Source organism: Dicentrarchus labrax, unplaced genomic scaffold (assembly GCF_905237075.1).
Source record: "Dicentrarchus labrax unplaced genomic scaffold, dlabrax2021, whole genome shotgun sequence".
NCBI classification, from domain to species: Eukaryota; Metazoa; Chordata; class Actinopteri; family Moronidae; genus Dicentrarchus; species Dicentrarchus labrax.
This window is the reverse complement of record NW_026136760.1, coordinates 349514-370533: the sequence shown is the minus strand read 5'-3', so window position 1 is coordinate 370533 and position 21020 is coordinate 349514. Positions and strand designations below refer to the sequence as shown.

At 42.0% G+C, this 21020-nt stretch overlaps 1 protein-coding gene across 1 annotated transcript; it reads right to left on the bottom strand.

Moving 5' to 3' along the window:
- Positions 1-900: 900 nt before the first annotated feature.
- maptb (microtubule-associated protein tau b) lies at positions 901-11857 on the bottom strand. The gene is made up of 11 exons (XM_051393652.1): positions 11690-11857; positions 10953-11024; positions 8800-9846; positions 8012-8049; positions 6223-6280; positions 5466-5545; positions 5181-5330; positions 4298-4379; positions 4065-4174; positions 2897-3064; positions 901-2813 (listed from the first exon to the last, which is right to left on the bottom strand). The coding sequence occupies exons 2-11, from the start codon at positions 11017-11019 to the stop codon at positions 2781-2783; spliced, it is 1833 nt and encodes a 610-aa protein (XP_051249612.1). The 5' UTR covers positions 11020-11024; positions 11690-11857; the 3' UTR covers positions 901-2780.
- Positions 11858-21020: the final 9163 nt, after the last annotated feature.

The following is a 21020-nucleotide window of genomic DNA, read 5'->3' as shown; positions in this document are numbered from 1 at the left end:
TGTATTGAACGAACTCCTCCTAGGGAATTTATCGGATATGCTTCAAAATTTGTGAGTACAGTCAAAAATGGTGCTGATTAAAAGTTGTGCTATTTGTGCATGTACGTTGAAGGGCGTGTCCGTGGCGTGCCCTCAAAGTTGGCCATTTTGAATTTCGTGCCCATTTTCGGTGAATTTTTTGCCTTGTATTTGAACGAACTCCTCCTAGGGAATTAATCGGATCTACTTCACAATCAGTCAGTACAGTCAAAAAATGGTGCTGATTAAAAGTTGTGCTATTTGAGACTGTACGTTGAACGGCGTGTCTGTGGCGTGAGGTCAAAATTGGACATTTTGAATTCATTGGTCATACAAACTGATTGAAAAGTTGAGCTATTTGTGACTTTACATCAAACTGCGTGCCAGTGACAACTTGTCAATATCAGCAGATTCGCCATAAAATAGTGCTCATAACTTCAGTGTGCAGTGTCCAATCTCCAATAAACTTCATATATTCTGAAACAGTTTTGCCCTGAACTCGTCCTCATAACTTCAGCGTACGTGGTCCAGTCTCAATGAAACTTCACGTGTTTGATAACATTCTCGCCTTGAATACGTCTACATGACAACATTCAGACATTGTCATAGCGCCACCTACTGGCAACAGGAAGTAAGCGCTGCGTGGCGATTTTGAGCTAATTTAAGTGAGATTTTCATGTTGTGGTCTGCACGTGTTACGACGGCATGCAACGTGGCCGCAGCACTCCCCGAGTTGCGTGGAGTGGGAGGTCCCGCGCATAACCCTATAAGGAGTTTGTGCTCTATACCTGCTCTACATATTGTATTATATATACAGTAAATATATAATATGTTGTATCATACACACAGTAAATATAGAATATTATTGATAGAACAAAGAGATCCGATCCAAGAGAAACTTTATTGGTACAAAGCACTTTAACAGCCGACAAGCAGAGAGAGAAACAGTATGGTTTGGCACCTGGTATCAAACTGCATTCTGGGTATTTTTTATGACGGGGCCATCACAGGGAATTACAGTACATTAGCATACAGAGATGATGATTGGCTGAGAGAGTTAACATCAGAGGGAGATGTTCTGTGATTGGAGGGATTTTATGAAGGATGCTAACGTGCTAATCAAGGCTAGTTATGAGTTAGCATGGAGTATCATGTTCTCTGTTTTCTCCTGAATGAACCTCCTGGAACTTTATTCAAGGACCTCCTCAAGGACTTTTCAGACCTTCACCCTGAACCTGAGAAAGTCCTCAAGGGCTCCTGGAGACATTTTACTCTTCTATCAGTCAATTATTGATCTCCATATCAAATACATCAATGTTGTGTGTCTATGTCTAGCTAATGGTAGCAACAATCTTCAAAATGTGGTTGTCTTTCCAACATAGATTAGCCTAGCACATAGCATATCTAAGTACAGGAAAGGAAGAAGTTGACCAAGGTTCTGACCGTGGCTTGCTCACCTGTGATTGGAACACAGAGCGCAAAGGGCCGGGGCTTATGAAGGGTCAGTTGTATCTGAGCAGTAGTTTCAAAGCCATAAACAATATCCAGTATCGATATCTTCCAAACTATCAAACTATCAGCGTAACAGCTGCTGTAGTCAAAGGAATCCGTCCAAAAGATCACAGCGATATTTGATGTTTATGTCAATATAGGGTAGATATAGCGTCAACATAGGGTCAATATAGGATCAATATAGGGTCAATATAGGATCAATATAGGGTTAATATAGCGTCCTTATAGGGTCAAAATAGGATCAATATGGGGTCAATATAAGGTCAGTATAGAGTTTATATAGGGTCAATATAGGATCAATATAAGGTCAATATAGAGTTTATATAGGGGTTCCTTATAGCTGTATACATACAGACTTAAACCACTATATCTTTACAATGCTTCAGTAAAACAATATTTTACATTCATATAATTTTCTAATTTTGAATGTCGGACAACATTCAGCTGTTTGATGTGTTTGGATGAATTTGCCAAGCCTATATGGTTCGTTAAACACTGTGAGCAGGGAGAATCTTCTAGCCTAGCTTAGCACAAAGACTAGAAGCAGGGGGGAACTGTTAGCCTAGCTTAGCACAAAGACTGAAAGCAGGGGGAAACAGTTAACCTAGCTTAGCACAAAAACTGAAAGCGGGGGAATTGTTAGCCTAGCTTAGCACAATGACTGGAAGCAGGGGGAAACTGTTAGCCTAGCTTAGCACAAAGACTGAAAGTGGGGGAAACTGCTAGCCTAGCTCAATTAGAGGAGAACAATCTCAAGTCTGTCTGATCCAGTGGTCAATTTAGCTAGGCTAGCAGTTTCCAGTCTTTGTGCTCAGCTAGGCTAACGGTGTCCTGGATATATCTGTACTGAACGCACAAACATTAAACTTCTATTATTCTTCTTATTCTTCTTCTTCTCATTATTATTATTATGACTGAACACCTGATGGATTGAACTGTGATTGATTGATAATCTGTCTGATAACGGATATTGATCCGATATTGATGTGGATATTGATGTGGATATTGATGTGGGTGATAATCTGGATACTGATCAGATATTGATCAGATATTGATTGATGATCTGCGTTCAGAAACTCAGAAGTTTAAGGCCTCACTTTGACTTCATAAAATCTCTCTGATCCTGTGTTTTGTGGAGTCAGATGAAGGTGATGAGGAAAAAGGCAGAATGAGGTTTTTTTTCTTTCTTCGATCAGGCAGTTTCCTTGGTAACAGGAGTGGGCGGGATCTGTTGGCACAGGGTTGTCCAATCACAAGCCCTGTTTGGCGAGAGAGGCAGACACCTGAAAGGAAGAGGAACTGGTGAGTTTATGTGTGTTTTACTTTCATCTCTTTAAAATGTGGTCTAAACCAGTAAATCTGTCACCTGGTCAGCCAGGGTGTCGAGGGGCGGAGCTTCAGCAGCGTTAAGGCTTCCAGGGGAGGAAGTGTTGCTAAGGTGACGAGAGGAGGAGTCAGGCTGGATGACGATGTCAGCACCGTGGTCAGTTCGAGCTTTGGCATTCTCTTTAAAGGTCAGTTTCTGGCTCTCAATCTAACACAGCAACAATATAAATAATATAAATAAATAATACAAATACAAATAACATTACATCCATAGTTCAATATTATAAATAAATATTAATATTGTTACTTATGACATAAGCTGTACAGTAATTAACATATATTAAATACTGTCATATAAAACTATATATAAACAAATACAATACAAAATGTAACATATAAGGTACACAAATGTAAAATACATAATACACAGACAATTCAAAATATATAAATATAGTTAGATGTATGATATAGAATGTACTTAGTATTATAATTAGTAATAAATAGTATAGAATCTCATGACTATGGTAATCAATAGTACACAAACAAACAAACAAATATAAACACAGATGTGATGTAATTAATAAAAAATTGATGAACAGTAAAATGTGTTTGTGGTCGAATTATATATATATTGTTATTGTTATTATATATTATTATAATTAATAATAATAATTATTATAATTAACAATTATTAATTATTAGTTTGATATATTTTAAATGTAAAGTGGTCTGTTCATGTAAAATAATAAACGCTGATCACAGATCAATACGTCATACAGAGCATCACTTTATTTAACAGGAAGTAAAGTTTTAAATATTAAACCAATAAATATACAATATAAAGTATTATTTTATAAAGAGCTCCAGTGTGTCACATTAACATAATATTCATAGATATGTTTTCATTAATCAGCTTACAATAACAATCGTTGTTGTTTTTATCTACAGAGGGAGTGGCTCCTCTGCTGGCGGAGTCTGCCATGTTGAACCACCATGGTTGTACAGTAGCCCAGAATGGACAAACACTGGATCTAGAGAGAGACTGCACTGCACACACACACTGAAGGCTGAGCTGCAATCTCTAACTTCACCACTAGAGGGTGCTACACACTGGAGCTTTAAGACCTCCAACTGGTTCATCTACTCACAGGAAGCTCATTGAATGTGCTGCAATGTTAGTGTGATGTTAGCGTGATATCAGCATGTACCTTCTTCTTCCCTCCTCCTGGCACATGAGTGACGTTCTCCAGAGAACCGACTTTAGACTGAACAGATTTAAAATCCAGTTTCTCAGATTTAATCTCCAACTTCCCTCCACCTACACACACACACACACACACACACACACACACACACACACACACACACACACTGTATATAGCACTACAGTACAATATATAAATATAAATATTGTATTATCTCATACAAATACTACATGAACCTGGTTTGTGGTGGAGGTTGCCTTTGGAGCCACACTTTGATGTCACGTTACTGAGATCCAACTTCTTATGAACAATCTGAACCTACAGACAGACAGACAGACAGACAGATTTGGAGTAAACAGTTAAACTTGTGTTAGTTTGAGTTTAAGAACTTGTGAGTGAGGTGGGGGGTTGGACCCACAGCCACTGCAGCACGGACACGGGGGACTGTGTGAACTGTGGCTGAGATATTCGGGCGCCACTTGAGTTGAAGTTGAGGCCGTGGAGGGTTTCAGAGCTGCCAGTGCCTCCGTTATGGTTACAGTGAAGTGATGAGATTGAAGTCAATGCAATGACGGAGCTGCTGCTGCCCACAGACAGCTACTGGGGTCCGGGGAGCTCTGCAGGAGAGAGCCCATAAACAGCCAGAGTCCCACCGGATCCTGATCTGATCTGTTTATACTGTTTATTACTGAAATTGTTGGGATTAAAGAGTGGATTTATCTTTACTGCTGCCTCTGTGGCTCTCAGCAGACAGCTTGAGAAGAGAGGAAGTTGGAAAATTTGTGTCTGTTACTTGATTCCAGCCATCAGTTAGCATAGCCCTGATCATCCAAACTCCATTCAGAAAACGAGCATTTTCAAAGTTGTTTGCTCGTCGTCTTGCAGACAGACGCAACATCTACATCAGGATGTCATTATTTCAGCATCATATTGATCCTTTATTGACATTAAATCACAGAAACATCTGATTATTTTGGGTGCAGTGAGACAGAATAAAGGGACTATATTTACTAAGTAAACACAAATGATCCTGTGAGTAAAAGTGACTTCATGGTTGTTTAGTTAATGCGTTATGCTAACCAGGGTCCTCACAAGTGCAGAAAGATGTGTGTGTGTTACCTTGCCCCCTCCGGGTGTGTGTTTGAGGTTCTCAGTGGATCCGACCTTTGACCTCACGCTGCTGAGGTCAGGCATGGGGTGGGAGGGGAGGGGGGGCGTCCGTCCACGAGCAGAACCAGGAGACCTCGGGGGGGTCCGGACAACCGCGACCTACAGCACCAAATTATCAGAACCAGTTTAACCAGTAAATCTATCAAATGTATTGATGGATTTATAGATTATTTATTATTAGTTCACAGACAGACAGACAGACAGACAGACAGGTAAGTGGACAGGTGTTCAGACCTTCTTCACATCTCTGTTGGGAGTGGAGGATCGACTGGCAGGAGAACGACTTCCTGGACTGCTGACTCCGTCGACTGACTCTGACAGACAGACAGGTGAGAGACAGACAGGTTATGGACCCAGTTTGAGCTACAGAAGCTTGTATGTAAAAACCTTTGCAATAAAAACTGGATGCAGTGTTTGTTCTTAAGAGAGCTGCTCAGCGTCTCTTCCTGCTGTAAGAAATTGCCCGGATGAATGCGTACTGAGCATGCTCTATGGGCCACAGTGGCCAGGACTAGCCAAGCTGTTAACTTCCTGTTTATCCCTCTGCTAACTTCAATTCAATTCAATTCCCTTTTATTTGTATAGCGCCAATTCATAACAAAAGTTATCTCAGGACCCTTTTCAAATAGAGCAGGTCTAGACCGAACTCTTTATAACATTATTTACAGAGACCCAACAGTACATCCATGAGCAAGACCTTGGAGACAAGGGCAAGGAAAAACTTCCTTATAAGAAGCAGAAACCTCGGACAGACCCCGGCTCTAGGTGGGTGGTCGTCTGCCTCGACCAGGGAACTTGAATGGAGATAACCCTTTTAGACTTTTCAAATGAAACGTGATCACTCAGGACAACGAATCCACTGTTTTACAGACGCATCTTTCTCAATGTTTAATGGGAAAAAGTCTGCTGTGCCAAACTGATTCAAAGCCCAGCGGTCTTCCTGGAGGGTTGGGTCAGAACTGATATTACTGTTTGAACTGATGGTGAGTACCTGTACTCTTGGCTGAGATCATCTTGGCTGCTTTGGCACCTCCTGCTGTCCTGGAGGCCTAAAACACACACACACACACACACACACACACACACACACACACACACACACACACACACCATCATCATCATCATCATCATCATCATCATTATTATTATTATTAGTTGTTGTAGTATTGTGTGATTGCTGCAAACAATCTTCACCTATAAAGCCACACAAAGCCAAGTCATTCTGGGTATTACTTTTCTTTTTGATATCTGTTACAATCACTGAAATATCAATATTTTACTGTAATACTTTTTTAACGGCCCACCATTGGAACTCGCTGATATTAATTTATTAATTATTAATCAATATTGTATAATATAATATACCTATCAACCAACATCTAAATTAAGTCTTCATTCAAATGCGTATAGTACCTGATAATACAGTTTTTCTCAATTGCTAAAACACTAAAACCCATTGGCTGAACAAAGTTTGCAGTTGCCTGAACTCATTTAGCTAATTGTGCAGTCTGTTGTCAGTACATTAAACCATTTCACATGGTAAAACACAATTTGCAGATCTCAATTAGACTTTCCAGCAGAACTCTAAACACATTCTCATTCTTAAAACACATTGTGCACTCTAATGCACATGTCATCCATACTGGTAAACACAAGTGGCAACAATCAAATACAAATAGAGAACACATGTCATTGATTAAACACAACCACTCAAAATTGATTTCACTTGTTTCAAATCATGCGACACAACCAATATAAGCCAGTTCAGAGAAAAAGAAGAAGCACATTGATCACATGTTTACTCCTTTGATTTTTGTATTGTATACTGTAGTACAGTGCATTGTAGGCTGTATACTGTACAATAAACACATTGTCTGCCCTGAACATTGTGCTTTCCATTTGTTTACAGTACTGACTGCTCAATAGATTTTGACTGGTTGCAGGTTCATATCAACAAAGAACAAGAATTACAGTATCACAGAAACAAGGGACAAGTTTGTGAGATGCAGGGTACAGTTCTGTAAAAATAGGGGTACAAGGAGGAGGAGGAACAAAAAAATTGCAAAGAGCAAAGCAGAGCATAATTTCTGATCAGTTTTGAGCTACTATGATAGAACATGTTTTCATTCTTTAAAAGACAATGACGGAAAAATATGAAATTTGTTTGAGATGTACTTCTCCCTGAGAACTATATGTTTTGAACAACGTGCTTTCTATTTTTTGGTGTATTGTTTACTGACTGCTTGATAGTGTATATCATTTTGATCACTTTGTTTATGATTTGAGAGCAGTGTTTGGTTTTGAACACAGGTAAATCTGTTTTGAGGCAAAAGTTTCATTTTGCACGAGGAGTCAGAGGTTTTGTAAATAGTGCTTGAAGCTGAGGTTTTGTGTTTAATGTTTTCAGAAAATGGAGCAAGGTTTCAGAAATTGTGTTTTAGCAATTGAGAAAAACTGTAATATAAATATAGACAGTAACAATAATAATGTAATATATACAGTAATTATGATATAATATATACAGCTACAGTACCTGATAATAATATAAATATAGACAGTAATAATAATATAAATATAGACAATAATAATATTATATATACATAAATAATAATATTATATATACATAATAATAATATAAATATATACAGTAATAATAATATAAATACATACAGTAATAATAATATAATATATACAGTAATAATACCTGATAATAATATAAATATATACATGATTATTGATTATTACACAGATTTATTGAATATTGATTGATTGATTTTTACCTTCATTGTTTCTTCAGTTTCTTTCGCAGCTGCTTTTTCTGAATAAGAGAAGAAGAACTCAGAGCAGGAAGTGACAGAACAAACAATCACTGATTATCATGTTATTGATTATGATCATTAACAAACACAAACATGATGGAGTGCAGAAAGCAGGAAGTACAAGCAGAGGTCAATGTTTCCATGACAACCACAAGGTCACGCAGCGGTCAACAGGAAGTCCAGTCTGTGTCACTTTCAAAATAAGAAACTGAAATATACAAAATGTTCCTTTAACGTCCAGAAACATGACACAGAGGAGGAGGAGGAGGAGGTGGGAGGAGAAATAAAGAGGAGGAGGTGGGAGGGAGGAGAAATAATGAGGAGGAGGAGGTGGGAGGGAGGAGAAATAGAGAGGAGGGGGTAGGAGGAGAAATAAAGAGGAGGAGGAGGAGGGAGGGATGAGAAATAATGAAGAGGAGGAGCTGGGGGGAGGAGAAATGAAGAGGAGGAGGTGAGAGGAGAAATAAAGAGGAGGAGGAGCTGGGGGGAGGAGAAATGAAGAGGAGGAGGTGAGAGGAGAAATAAAGAGGAGAAGGTGGGATGGAAGAAAAATAATGAAGAGGAGGAGGTTGGAGGGAGGAGAAATGAAGAGGAGGAGGAGGTTGGAGGGAGGAGAAATGAAGAGGAGGAGGCGGTGGGAGGGAGGAGAAATGAAGGGGAGGAGGAGGTGGTAGCATAAGGAAGAGGAGTTGAGGGAAAGAAAGGACGTGAGGGAGGAGGAGTGCAGAAGGAGGTTCAGAACGACAGACCTTTGTTAAGAGGAGGAGCACTTGTTTTCCTAACTTGGGGAGCCTGTTTAGGTGGAGGAGCACTTGTTTTTCTGGGTCGAGCAGTCTGTTTTGGAGAGGAGGAGGTGGCAGCTCCGGTGGGTGGAGCTTTGGTAACAGAGGCAGAAGCTGCAGTAGAAATCAAGTGTCTCTTCTGTTTGCTGAAGTCTCCATTGGTCTGGTGAGTGCTTGTTTTGTTGGCGGGGACCTCCTGGTCTTCAGAGGATGGAGGGGCTGGAGGTGCTTGGTGGATCAGTGTGCTTGTTTTCTCCTCTTGCATATCCAGCTGCTCCTCCTCTGGTGACATTACAGCTACTTGTAAACTATCCTTCATTATCTGGTCCTCTTCCTCCTCCGCCCCCTCCTCTTTCTCTCTTTCAACTGTTTCTTCCTGCTCCTCATCAGGAGATCTGATGGAGAAGGCCTGAACCTCCTTCTCCATCTCCATCTCCATCCCTCCATCTCCTTCTAGCTGCTCCTCCTTTTTTGTCATCACAATTTTCTCTTCTGTCACCTCCTCTTCTTCTATCATTTCTTTCTCTTCCTCTTTCTGTTCTTCTCCTTTAATCTCCTCCTCTTCGTCACCTCCCCTCTGCTCCGTCTGTAAAGGAGGAGGTGTGATATGTGAGCAGAAATTCTCAGGCTGTTTCTGTTTCTTCTCCACCTCCCCATTTTCACCTCCTCCTTTTGGTTGCTCCGTCTCCTCTGACACGTCCTCTTTCTGCTCTTCTTCTTTGTCTACTTCCTCCTCTTCTTTCTTCTTTCTTCTTTCATCCAGACGAGGTGTGGTGGAGGAGAAAGGAGTCTCTAGCTCCTCCTTGTCTTTCTCTTTGTCTCCTTGCTGCTCCTCTTCCTCTTTCATCAGCATGGATCTCTCCTCTTTCTCCTCCTCATCCCTCCTCTCTGACTGCTCCTCAGAGCTGCTCCTCATCTGTTCACCTCCATCTCCCCGCTCCCCCTTCACCTCCTCCTGCTCAGCTCTGCTTTCATTTGGGGGTTTATCCTGAGTGCTGACAGAGTCAAGGAGGTCTGGGAGGATGGAGGAGGACAAACAGGAGGAGAGAGGAGACAACAGAGGGCAGAGAGGAGAGAAGGAAAGAGGAGAAGGAGGAGACAACAGGAGTAGAGACAAACACTGAGAACACACAGACTGACTGGATGTATTTAACACATCACCATGGAAACAATGCTGTTTCTTTACTAAAGTGGTTGTTAACGGTAACAGGAGCAGCTGGAGGAGGAGTCACTAACACTAAAGTTCCTCCCTAAACTCAGCCCTGAGTACTGTCTGCAGGCGTTGCGCACAATAACTCAGCCCTGACTACTGTCTGCAGGCGTTGCTTCCTGTAATCAGCCCTGAGTACTGTCTGCAGGCATTCCGCTCTATAACTCAACCCTGAGTACTGTCTGCAGGCATTCCTCTCTATAACTCAGCACTGAATACTGTCTGCAGGCATTCCTCTCTATAACTAAGCCCTGAGTACTGTCTGCAGGTGTTCCTCTCTATAACTCAGCCCTGAGTACTGTCTGCAGGTGTTCCTCTCTATAACTCAACCCTGAGTACTGTCTGCAGGCATTCCTCTCTATAAATAAGCCCTGAGTACTGTCTGTAGGCGTTGCTCCCTATAACTCAGCCCTGAGTACTGTCTGCAGGCGTTCCTCTCTGTAACTCAGCCCTGAGTACTGTCTGCAGGTGTTCCTCTCTATAACTCAACCCTGAGTACTGTCTGCAGGCGTTCCTCTGCAATACTCAGCCCTGAGTACTGTCTGCAGGCGTTGCTTCCTGTAATCAGCCCTGAGCCTGTCATCCTCTGTAACTCAACCCTGAGTACTTCTCAGCCCTCTCTATAACTCAGCAGTACTGTCTGCAGGCATTACTCTCTATAACTAAGACTGAGTACTGTCTGCATTCCCTCTATAACTCAGCCCTGAGTACTGTCTGCAGGTGTTCCTCTGTAATAAACAGCCCTGAGTACTGTCTGTAGGCCCCCAGTCCCGCCCCAGAACTAGCCTGAGTCTCTGCAACACTCAACCCTGAGTACTTTCTCATCATCCTCTGCTCTACTCAGGGCTGTCTGAGGGTCACCTGTAATAAACAGCCCTGAGTACTGTCTGTGGCAGGAGTCAACACCAACCTTCCATCATCCTCTGCTCTTCAGGGGCGGGGTCACCTCCGAGGGTGGCGGAGTATCCATCCATCATTACTCCTGCAGAGGAGAGGAGATAAGAAGAAAAATTAGGAAAAGTGGAAAAAGAAGATGAGAGGAAGAGGTAAAAGGGGAAGGAGGAGGAGGGGAGGAGGAAGAGGAGGAGAGGAGAGGAGGAAAAATTAGTGGGGAGGAGGGGTGGGTGAGGTGAAGGAGAGAAGAGGAGAAGGAGGAGGAAAAGGAGGGGATGAGATGAAGAAAAAGAGGAGGAAGAGGAAAGGAGGTGAACAAGAGGCAACTGAGAGGAGGAGAAGAGTTTATGTGGAGGTGAGGGAGAGGAGAGGAGGAGTTAGTGAGCATGCTCAGTAACAATACATCCTCCATGATGATGCAGCAACAGCATCAAGCATCTCCTCCACCTCCTCCTCCACCACCTCGTCTAGCTGTCAATCACCGCTTTGGCACATGTTCTCCGCCCTATCTCTATCTGAAGCTACATTAGCCTGCAGGCTAACAGGCTAACAGGCCAACGGCTCACTGAGCAGAAAAATACTGGTCGGCCGCTTCTGCCGCAGCCTGCAGACGGAGGAGTGGCAGAGCCACATGGAGCAGAGACAGACAGACACAGAGAGAAAGAGAGAGAGATAGACAGACCGACAGACACATAGAGAGAGACAGACAGACAGACAGACAGACAGAGAAACAGGTGTGTGTTTGTGTCTTACCTCCTGGCTGCTGTCTGTCCGTCTGTCTGTCTGCTGCTTCACCCTGCTGCACTGCCACCTGCTGCCGCTGTGTGAGGAGAAGGAGGGAGGGAGGCTCTGCTGCTGGTGCATTCTGGGTGAGGAGGCTGCTGTTACCATGGTAACCTGCTGCATCACCCAGCAACCGGAAACACGATATTCACTGAAGACTTAAAAAAATACAATAAAACTCGATTACTTTAATCCTTTACTGCAGTATTCCTAATCAATGATGACAATAACAACAATAATATCAGTAATAATAATAATGATAATAGTAATAATAATAGTAATAATAATAGTATCAGTATAATAATAATAATAATAATAATAATTATAATTATAATAATAATAATAATAATAATAATAATTATAATTATAATAATAATAATTAAAGCTGCCTGCAGCAATGAGCGGGCCCTCGCACACTAGCAACTCGGGGTGTGCTTCGGCTGTGCCATGTGCCATCGTGAGTTAGAGGAACGGTACCGTACCACAGAGATATCTTTAGCCGCTATAGTTAGCCAGCCCCCAGTAGCCGGTGCGGTCCGACCGAAGGTAGCTTCTGTTAGCCGTCCTCCAGTACTTCCCCCGGTACTTCCCGAGCAGCCGGGAAGACAGGGAGGCTGGGTGACTGAGCGAAGGAAGACTAAAATGCCGAAACCCACAGTTCATCACCAACCCATCCATTCACCAACCCATTCTAATACATTTTCCCCACTCAGCGACACACCCGCTGAGGAACCAACTCTGGTTATTGGCAGCTCCATAGTCAGAAACGTGAAGTTAGCGAAGCCAGCGGCCATAGTTAAATATGTCCCTGGGGCCAGAGCGGGCGACGTTGAATTCTATTTAAAACTCCTGGCTAAAGATAAACGTAAATATAGTAAGATTGTTATCCACGTCGGCGGTAATGACACCCGTTTACGCCAATCGGAGGTCACTAAGATTAATGTGGAGTCGGTGTGTAATTATGCTAAAACTATGTCGGACTCCGTAGTTTTCTCTGGACCCCTCCCCAATGTGACCAGTGATGACATGTATAGCCGCATGTCGTCATTCCACCGCTGGCTGTCGAGGTGGTGTCCAGCAAACGATGTGGGCTTCATTGATAACTGGAAGCCTTTTTGGGGAAAACCTGGTCTGATTAGGAGAGACGGCATCCATCCCACTTTGGATGGAGTGGCTCTCTTATCTAGAAATATGGCGAAGTTTATTTCTAAAACCTGACAGTCCAGAGTTGGGACCAGGAAGCAGAGCTGCTGTCTTACACACTTCTCTGCTGTTTCTTTAGAACAGTCACCCACCCAAAACCCCATAGAGACTGTGTCTGTCCCCCGACCACCTAAATTATTTAAAGAAATAAAAACAAGAGGAGTTCAACATAAAAATCTAATTAAGATTAAAACTAACTCCTCAGTAGCACAAAATAAGAGAATGAAATGTGGACTGTTAAATATCAGGTCTCTGTCCTCTAAAGCTGTTTTAGTGAATGAATTAATATCAGACTATGATATTGATTTACTTTGTCTTACTGAGACCTGGTTGTCCCACGAGGAGTATGTTAGCCTAAATGAATCCACCCCCCCAGTCATATTAATACTCACATTCCTCGAGGCACTGGCCGAGGAGGTGGAGTGGCAGCCATATATGATTCGAGCGTTTTAATGGACCCTAAACCTAAACTAAATTATAATTCATTTGAAAGCCTTGTTCTTAGTCTTTCTCATCCATCCTGGAAAACACTGCAGCCAGTTCTATTTGTTATAGTGTACCGCTATCCTGGACCGTACTCTGATTTTATATCTGAATTCTCAGAGTTTCTATCAAGTTTAGTCCTTAAATCAGATAAAGTAATAAATGTTTTATCATATGGCATTGATATTGAACATTTAATAGTCTTCCCACATAATCCTTTCCTATCTGACCATTATTTAATAACTTTTGAATTCATGTTTTAGATTATAAGCCCTTAGGCAAAACTTCCTACAGCAGATGTCTATCTGACGGTGCTGTAGCTAAATTTAAGGAGGAGATTCCTTCAGTGTTTAATTCAATGCCATGTCTGAATTTAACAGAATCCTATAACGACTTTAGTCCCTCTGAAATTGATAATCTTGTCGATAGTGCTACAGGCTCACTACGATCAACATTAGACTCTATCGCTCCTATAAAAAGGAAATTATTAAAACATAGGAGACTAGCACCTTGGTATAACCACCAAACCCGCCAGTTAAAACAAATAGCTAGAAAATCTGAAAGGAAATGGCGCTCTTCCAAATTATCAGAATATCGCTCAAATTGGCAAGATAATCTTAAAATGTCTAGAAAGGCCCTCCGTAATGCCAGAGGAGCCTATTACTCAGCACTAATAGAAGAAAATAAGAACAACCCTAGGTTCCTCTTCAGCACTGTAGCCAGGCTGACAGAGAGTCACAGCTCTATTGAGCCACATATCCCCATAAACTTAAGTAGCAATGACTTCATGAGCTTCTTCTATAATAAAATTATTACTATTAGAGAAAAAATTAATCACCAACTGCCATCAACAGTTATCAGTGGCTCTCCAAGTTCAGGGACTTCTGTCAATGTAAACTTAGATATATATTTAGACTGTTTTTCTGCTATCGATCTTCATCAGTTAACTTCAATAATTTCTTCATCGAAGCCATCAACCTGTCTATTAGACCCGATCCCAACTAGGCTGCTTAAAGAAGTTGTTCCCTTAATTGGCACTTCTTTACTGGATATGATTAATCTTTCTTTATTATCAGGATATGTACCACAGTCCTTTAAAGTAGCTGTAATTAAACCCCTTCTTAAAAAGCCCACTCTTGACCCAGGGGTTTTAGCCAACTATAGACCGATTTCTAACCTCCCCTTCCTCTCTAAGATTCTGGAGAAAGTAGTCGCCAAAGAGTTGTGTGACTTTCTACATAACAATAGTTTATTTGAGGATTTTCAGTCAGGATTTAGAGTTCATCATAGCACAGAGACAGCTCTGGTTAAAGTTAATAATGACCTTCTGACTGCTTCTGACAATGGACTTGTCTCTGTACTTGTATTATTAGGTCTTAGTGCTGCATTTGACATCATTGACCATAATATTCTTTTGGGGAGACTTGAGCATCAAATTGGCATTAAAGGAACCGCACTAAGCTGGTTTAAGTCATATTTATCAGATCGCTCGCAGTTTGTACATGTTAACGATGAATCTTCAATAAATACTACAGTTAGTCATGGAGTTCCACAAGGTTCTGTACTTGGACCAATACTATTTACTTTATATATGCTCCCTTTAGGCAACATTATTAGGAATCACTCCATGAACTTTCACTGTTATGCAGATGATACGCAGTTATATCTATCAATCAAACCCAATGAAATTAATCAATTATCTAAATTACAAACATGTCTTACGGACATAAAATCCTGGATGACCTGCAATTTTCTGATGTTAAACTCAGAAAAAAACGAAATTCTTGTTCTTGGCCCCAAAAACCTTAGAGACCCATTGTCTAAAGATTAGCCTAGATGGCATTAACTTGGCCTCTAGCACCACTGTCAGGAATCTTGGAGTTATCTTTGATCAGGATTTGTCATTCAGGTTCTCATGGATCCTGGTGGAGCCTCTTGCCATGGTCCTGCTTGACTGCCATTGCCAATACTGTTGTTGCTGTGCACCTGTCTGTCTGTCTTCTCTCTCTCTCTCTCTCTCTCTCTCTCTCTCTCTCTCTCTCTCTCACCCCAACTGAGCAACCACCACCTAGTCAGGAGGATCTGTCCTAGGGGTTCTGCCTTTGAACAGTACCCAAGTGCTTGCTCATGGTGGTACTGTTGGGTCTCTGTAATTAATGTTAAAGAGTTCGTCTAGACCTGCTCTATTTGAAAAGTTTGTCTAAAAAAATTTTTTTTTTTAATTGGCGCTATACAAATAAAATTGAATTGAATTGAATTGAATTGAATTTAACTCCACATAAAGCAGACCTCTAGGACCGCCTTCTTTCATTTACGTAATATTAGAAAAATTAGACACATACTATCACAGACAGATGCAGAAAAACTAATCCATGCATTTGTTACTTCAAGGCTGGATTACTGCAACTCTTTATTATCAGGTTGCCCCAATAAGTCCATTAAAACGCTCGAATTAATTCAGAACGCTGCAGCACGAGTACTGACAGGAACTAGAAAAAGAGATCACATCTCTCCTGTACTAGCTTCTCTGCATTGGCTCCCTGTAAAATGTAGAATTGAATTTAAAATCCTCCTCCTCACCTATAAAGCTCTTCATGGTCAGGCCCCTTCATATCTTAAAGAGCTCATAGTACCCTATTACCCCACTAGAACACTACGTTCTCTGAATGCTGGGCTACTTGTGGTTCTTATAGTCTCTAAAAGTAGAACAGGAGCCAGAGCCTTCAGTTACCAAGCTCCTCTCCTGTGGAACCAGCTTCCAGTTGTGGTTCAGGAGGCAGACACCCTCACCACATTCAAGAGTAGGCTTAAGACATTCCTCTTTGATAAAGCTTATAGTTAGGGCTGGATCAGGTGAGTCCTGAACCATCCCTTAGTTATGCTGCTATAGGCCTAGACTATCGGGGGATTTCCCATGGTGCACTGAGCTCCTCCCTTCCTCTCTCTTTATGCACTCATTCATGTCCCATTAATGCATGTTACTAACTTCACTTCTTCCCCGGAGTTCTTGTGCTTTCTCGTCTCGCAGGTTCTCATGGATCCTGTTGGAGCCTCCTGCCATGGTCCTGCTTGACTGCCATTGCCAATACTGTTGTTGCTGTGCACCTGTCTGTCTGTCTGTCTCTCACTCTCTCTGCCTCTCCCTCTCCCTCTCGCTCTCTCTCTCTCTGCCTCTCTCTCTCTCTCTCTCTCTCTCTCTCTCTCACCCCAACTGGTCGAGACAGATGACCACCCACCTAGAGCCGGAGGATCTGTCCTAGGTTTCTGCCTTTTAACAGGCAGTTTTTCCTTGCCCTTGTCGCCAAGTGCTTGCTCATGGTGGTACTGTTGGGTCTCTGTAATTAATGTTAAAGAGTTCGGTCTAGACCTGCTCTATTTGAAAAGTGTCCTGAGATAACTTCTGTTATGAATTGGCGCTATACAAATAAAATTGAATTGAATTGAATTGAATTGAATTGAAAAGGACACGACCAGTAGGGGGCAGTCGAGCCGGCTGCAATTTTCTTCCTCACAGTTAATAGAAAATCCTGAGAGACTGCCAAACTTATCAATGAGAGTCAGGAGAGGAGGTATTGATACTTGTGGCTGGGAAATGTACAAGAGTATATCGTATGATGGAGCATATGCATTCTCTAAGTCTATTGGCCAGAATTTTTCGGAGAACTTTGGTTTCGATGGATAATAACGAAATCGGGCGATAGGATGACACCACCTGAGGGTCTCGGCCTGGCTTTGGGATTAGTGAAATATTAGCTTTGTATAAGGTAGGCAGCAGACCCGAGGTTCGCATCGTATGGTTGAACATGCGTAAGAGCAGAGGTGACAACTTAGAGCCGAATTTTTTGAAAAATTCTACGTTAAATCCATCTGGACCCGGCGCCTTGTTATTGGGGAAGGAAGAGATAACCTGCGCGATCTCATCCAGATTGATGTTTTTGTCTAGTATATCAGCCCGTGATAATTTGGGTAAGTCCAGATTCTCAAAAAATGTATTGAAAGCTTGAGAATCTAGGTCGCCCTGTGACTGATAGACATTAGCATAGAAATCTGCAAAACATTCATTAATCTTCTTCGGGTCCGTGTGCAAGGTACCTCTCTCAGACATGATACAATGTATGGCTCTGGAAGCCTGCATTCGCCTCAGCTGGCGGGCTAACAGCCTGTGCGGCTTGTGGCCAAGCTCAAAATATCTCTGTCTGACTTGTACTAATAATTTTGATATGTTTTTTGACATTATAGAATTATACTCATACCGTAGAGCAGTTATTTTATTAAGCACTTCTGCTTTTTGTTCAGTTTTGTATGAAACTTCTAGCTTGGTCAGTTGATCATCAATTTCAGTCAATCTTTCCTTAGATTTTTTTTTCTCTGCTGCCTCATATGATATTATATGGCCTCTAAGGACAGCCTTCATGGCCTCCCATAGAGTGGAGTCATCCACATCGCCTGTGTCATTGGTGCTTAAATATAATTCTATTTTACCAGAAAGATAGGTACAAAATTCTTCATCTTTTAACAGTGTATTATTCAAACGCCAGTTGTAGTCACCTCTCTTATGGTTCAAGTCAAGGCTTAAGGAGACAGGAGCATGATCTGATATTAGTATATTATGGTAAGTGCAGTCAACTACTGACTGTAGCAGCTTAGAATCCATCAAAAAGAAGTCAATCCTTGAGTAGGACTTATGTACTGCGGAAAAATAAGAAAAATCCTTCTTGGTGGGGTGGAGAAGCCTCCAGACATCCACCAAATTATAAGACTGCATAAGGTTGTTCAGTATGCCACTGCTTCTAAATGTACTAGTTTGGGAGTGCTGTTGATCAAGTACAGGATCTATACGTAGTTAAAATCGCTGCCCATGATTACATTTGAATTCGTCAAATTTGGCAGAGCATTATAAAGTTTCTGAAAAAAAAGCGGGTCGTCAAAATTGGGCCCGTATATATTTACTAATAATAATAGTATGGAGTTCAGGGTCCCACTAACTATCACATATCTGCCCCTCTCATCTGAAATCGTTTGGGAGTGGATAAATGGTATATTTTTTCTTATCATAATTGCAACGCCTCTTGATTTTTTACACTAAAGTTTGACTGATAGACCTGAGAAGCCCACGAGGGACAAAGTATTTTTGCTGCTGTTTTTTTAATGTGTGTCTCCTGGAGAAAATATGTCGGATTTAAGTGCCCGTAAATGTGCATACACCTTCCCTCTTTTCATTGGGCTGTTCATCCCTCTTACATTCCTGCTAGTTATCTTAACTTTACCATTACTGTGCCTATGTAAATCAGCTAACATATATCTATTGTATATATATATAAAAATAAAAAATAAAACACATGACTGTGGGACAAGGCATACTCAGTAGACTTAAACTGACAGATGTGCTGAAAAAACACCCCATAACAAACACAAAAACCCTCCCTATGAACACAGGAGCGGTGCTTCCATACCCCTAACTTTAAGTTAAAACTAGACTCAGGGACCAGCTGGTGGCCCAGACTAGTGGTATAACTGTCCACCTCTCTCCAAACAGGGGAGACGAGACACCCCGCTTCACGAGCAAACATTGAGGAGAAAATAAAACTTATTAGTCCTCACACAAGCAAAACATGGACATACCTTATGAACTGGCAGTCTTTGTTAAACAACGACAACTCACGCCATCCTTCAGTGTGGCAGCATTTATCGCTTAACGCGTCCGGGACATTAGTCCGTTCCCCAGCTTGCAGCAGCGCTGGTGACCTGAAGAACTTCTCGGCTTCGGCCGGGGTGGTAAACGTGCCAGTGTTGTTATTGACCGTGACCACGAACTGCGCTGGGTGTCGGAATCCACACCGGATCGACCCGCTCCTGCACTTCTCCCTGATGGCTCGAAAAGCCTGACGTTTCTTCATCGTGGCTGCAGTAAGATCCGGAAAGATGTACACCGGGCGCCCATCATATTGTAGAGGAGCCTTCTCTCTTGCGAGCCGTAGCACAAGCTCTTTCACCTGATAGTAGTGTATCCTAGCGATGATGGCTCTCGCTTTGCCGCCTGTAGCCGGAGCCAAGCTCCTGTGGGCCCGGTCCACTTCTATTGGGAGGTTGAAATGCTCCTCTCCAAGCAGTTTAGAAAGCAATTTAGACACAAACTCCGTAGGCCGGCCATTTTCCGTTTTCTCCTTAATCCCGACAATACGAATATTCTGCCTGCGTGAGCGGGCCTCAAGGTCGTCTAGTTTAGCTTCTTGCTGCTTGTACTGGGAAGCCAACATATCGTACCGCTTCTCAAGCCCCTCTAGTTGCCTCTCGTGTGACTTGGTGGCAGCCTCAGTAGATGACACCCGCTCGCTGACTTCGGTTAGGGCAGCTTTAAAGTCCGAAATAACTCCATTGAGCTCGGTGAACCTCATGTCGACCCTGCTGCTCAGCACGTTTATGGCTGTCAGGATGTCTTCAATAGTAGTATGAGCTGAGGAGTTAGTTATGCTAGCGCTAGCTTCACACGCGTGTGTTAGCATGGCGCAGTTGTCACCAAAGTCGTCCTCCTCGGGACCCTTGTCTTGCTTCTTCTGTTTACCAGCTTTCTTCATCTTGACTAAGATGTTGTAGTTTACTTCTGGCGCACGAAACGATGATTAAATGTCTTATGTGTGAGGCAAATGGTGAAGTCGGGATGGAGCTCCCCTAACACACATCTACTCCATATCGAAACCTCCGGTCCCCTCTTTTTTGTCCTTTTTAAGTGAGCCTCAGGGAGCCATGGGCAATCATTGTACCAAGTTTCATTTTAATCACACGTGCCGTTGCAGAGATATAAACTTCTTCATTTTAAAGAGCGCCACCTAGTGGTGATGACCTGAAATTGTGCATGATGCCTGAGAAAGACATGAGTAACTATGGACCCAAGTTTGGTGAAAATCAGACATAGCAATGTGGAGAAATGGTCCACTTCCTTTTTTGACGAAAAATCCACATGAAGTGTTCATTTTATAATGTGCTTATTTTTTTAAATATCAAAATTCTTTGGATTACTTATTAATAAGGACGGTCCCCACATGCTACGTGAAAAATTTCGTGCGAATCGGACATGGGAGGAACACGGAAAAGTAGTTTATGAACATATCGCGCTCTAGAAAAGAAAAATCTAGGCGGAAGTGGGCGGGGCTTACATGGGGAGATTTAGCTCTATTCACCGAACGCGTGGATACAAGGATTTTGAATGTGCGACAAACAATGCAGAAGTTACTAGCCTAAACGCATTTTTTATGATAGTAGCGCCACCTAGTGGCCAACCTGAAAGCGACGCATAGAATATACCCCATTTTCACCAGGCCTGACAACTTTGCCAAATAAAACTGAGTTTTTATATATGTTCAGGGGGGCAAAAATGCAGTCAAAGGGGGCTAAAAATAATAGGTAAGAAGAAGAAATCGAGCAAAAACAATAGGGACCTCCAGCGGTCACTGGCTCGGTCCCTAATTATTGCTAATAACTTCTACTACTACCAATGATACTCTCTGGAGGAGTACAGAACTAACACATGTAGTTTTAATAATGAATGTTCATATTTATTTAACAATAAAATAACAATGATTATTAGTATTATTACTGATCGACAGCACCTCTCTGT

Excerpts from the sequence above, each read along its gene's own strand:
- maptb (XM_051393652.1), bottom strand. The coding sequence starts at position 11,019 with ATGATGGATGGATACTCCGCCACCCTCGGAGGTGACCCCGCCCCTGAA. Across the intron at positions 9,847-10,952 it reads AGAGCAGAGGATGATGGAAG|ACCTCCTTGACTCTGTCAGC; the intron begins GTTGGTGTTGAC and ends CCATCCTCCCAG. Across the intron at positions 5,331-5,465 it reads CCAACAGAGATGTGAAGAAG|GTCGCGGTTGTCCGGACCCC; the intron begins GTCTGAACACCT and ends TTGGTGCTGTAG.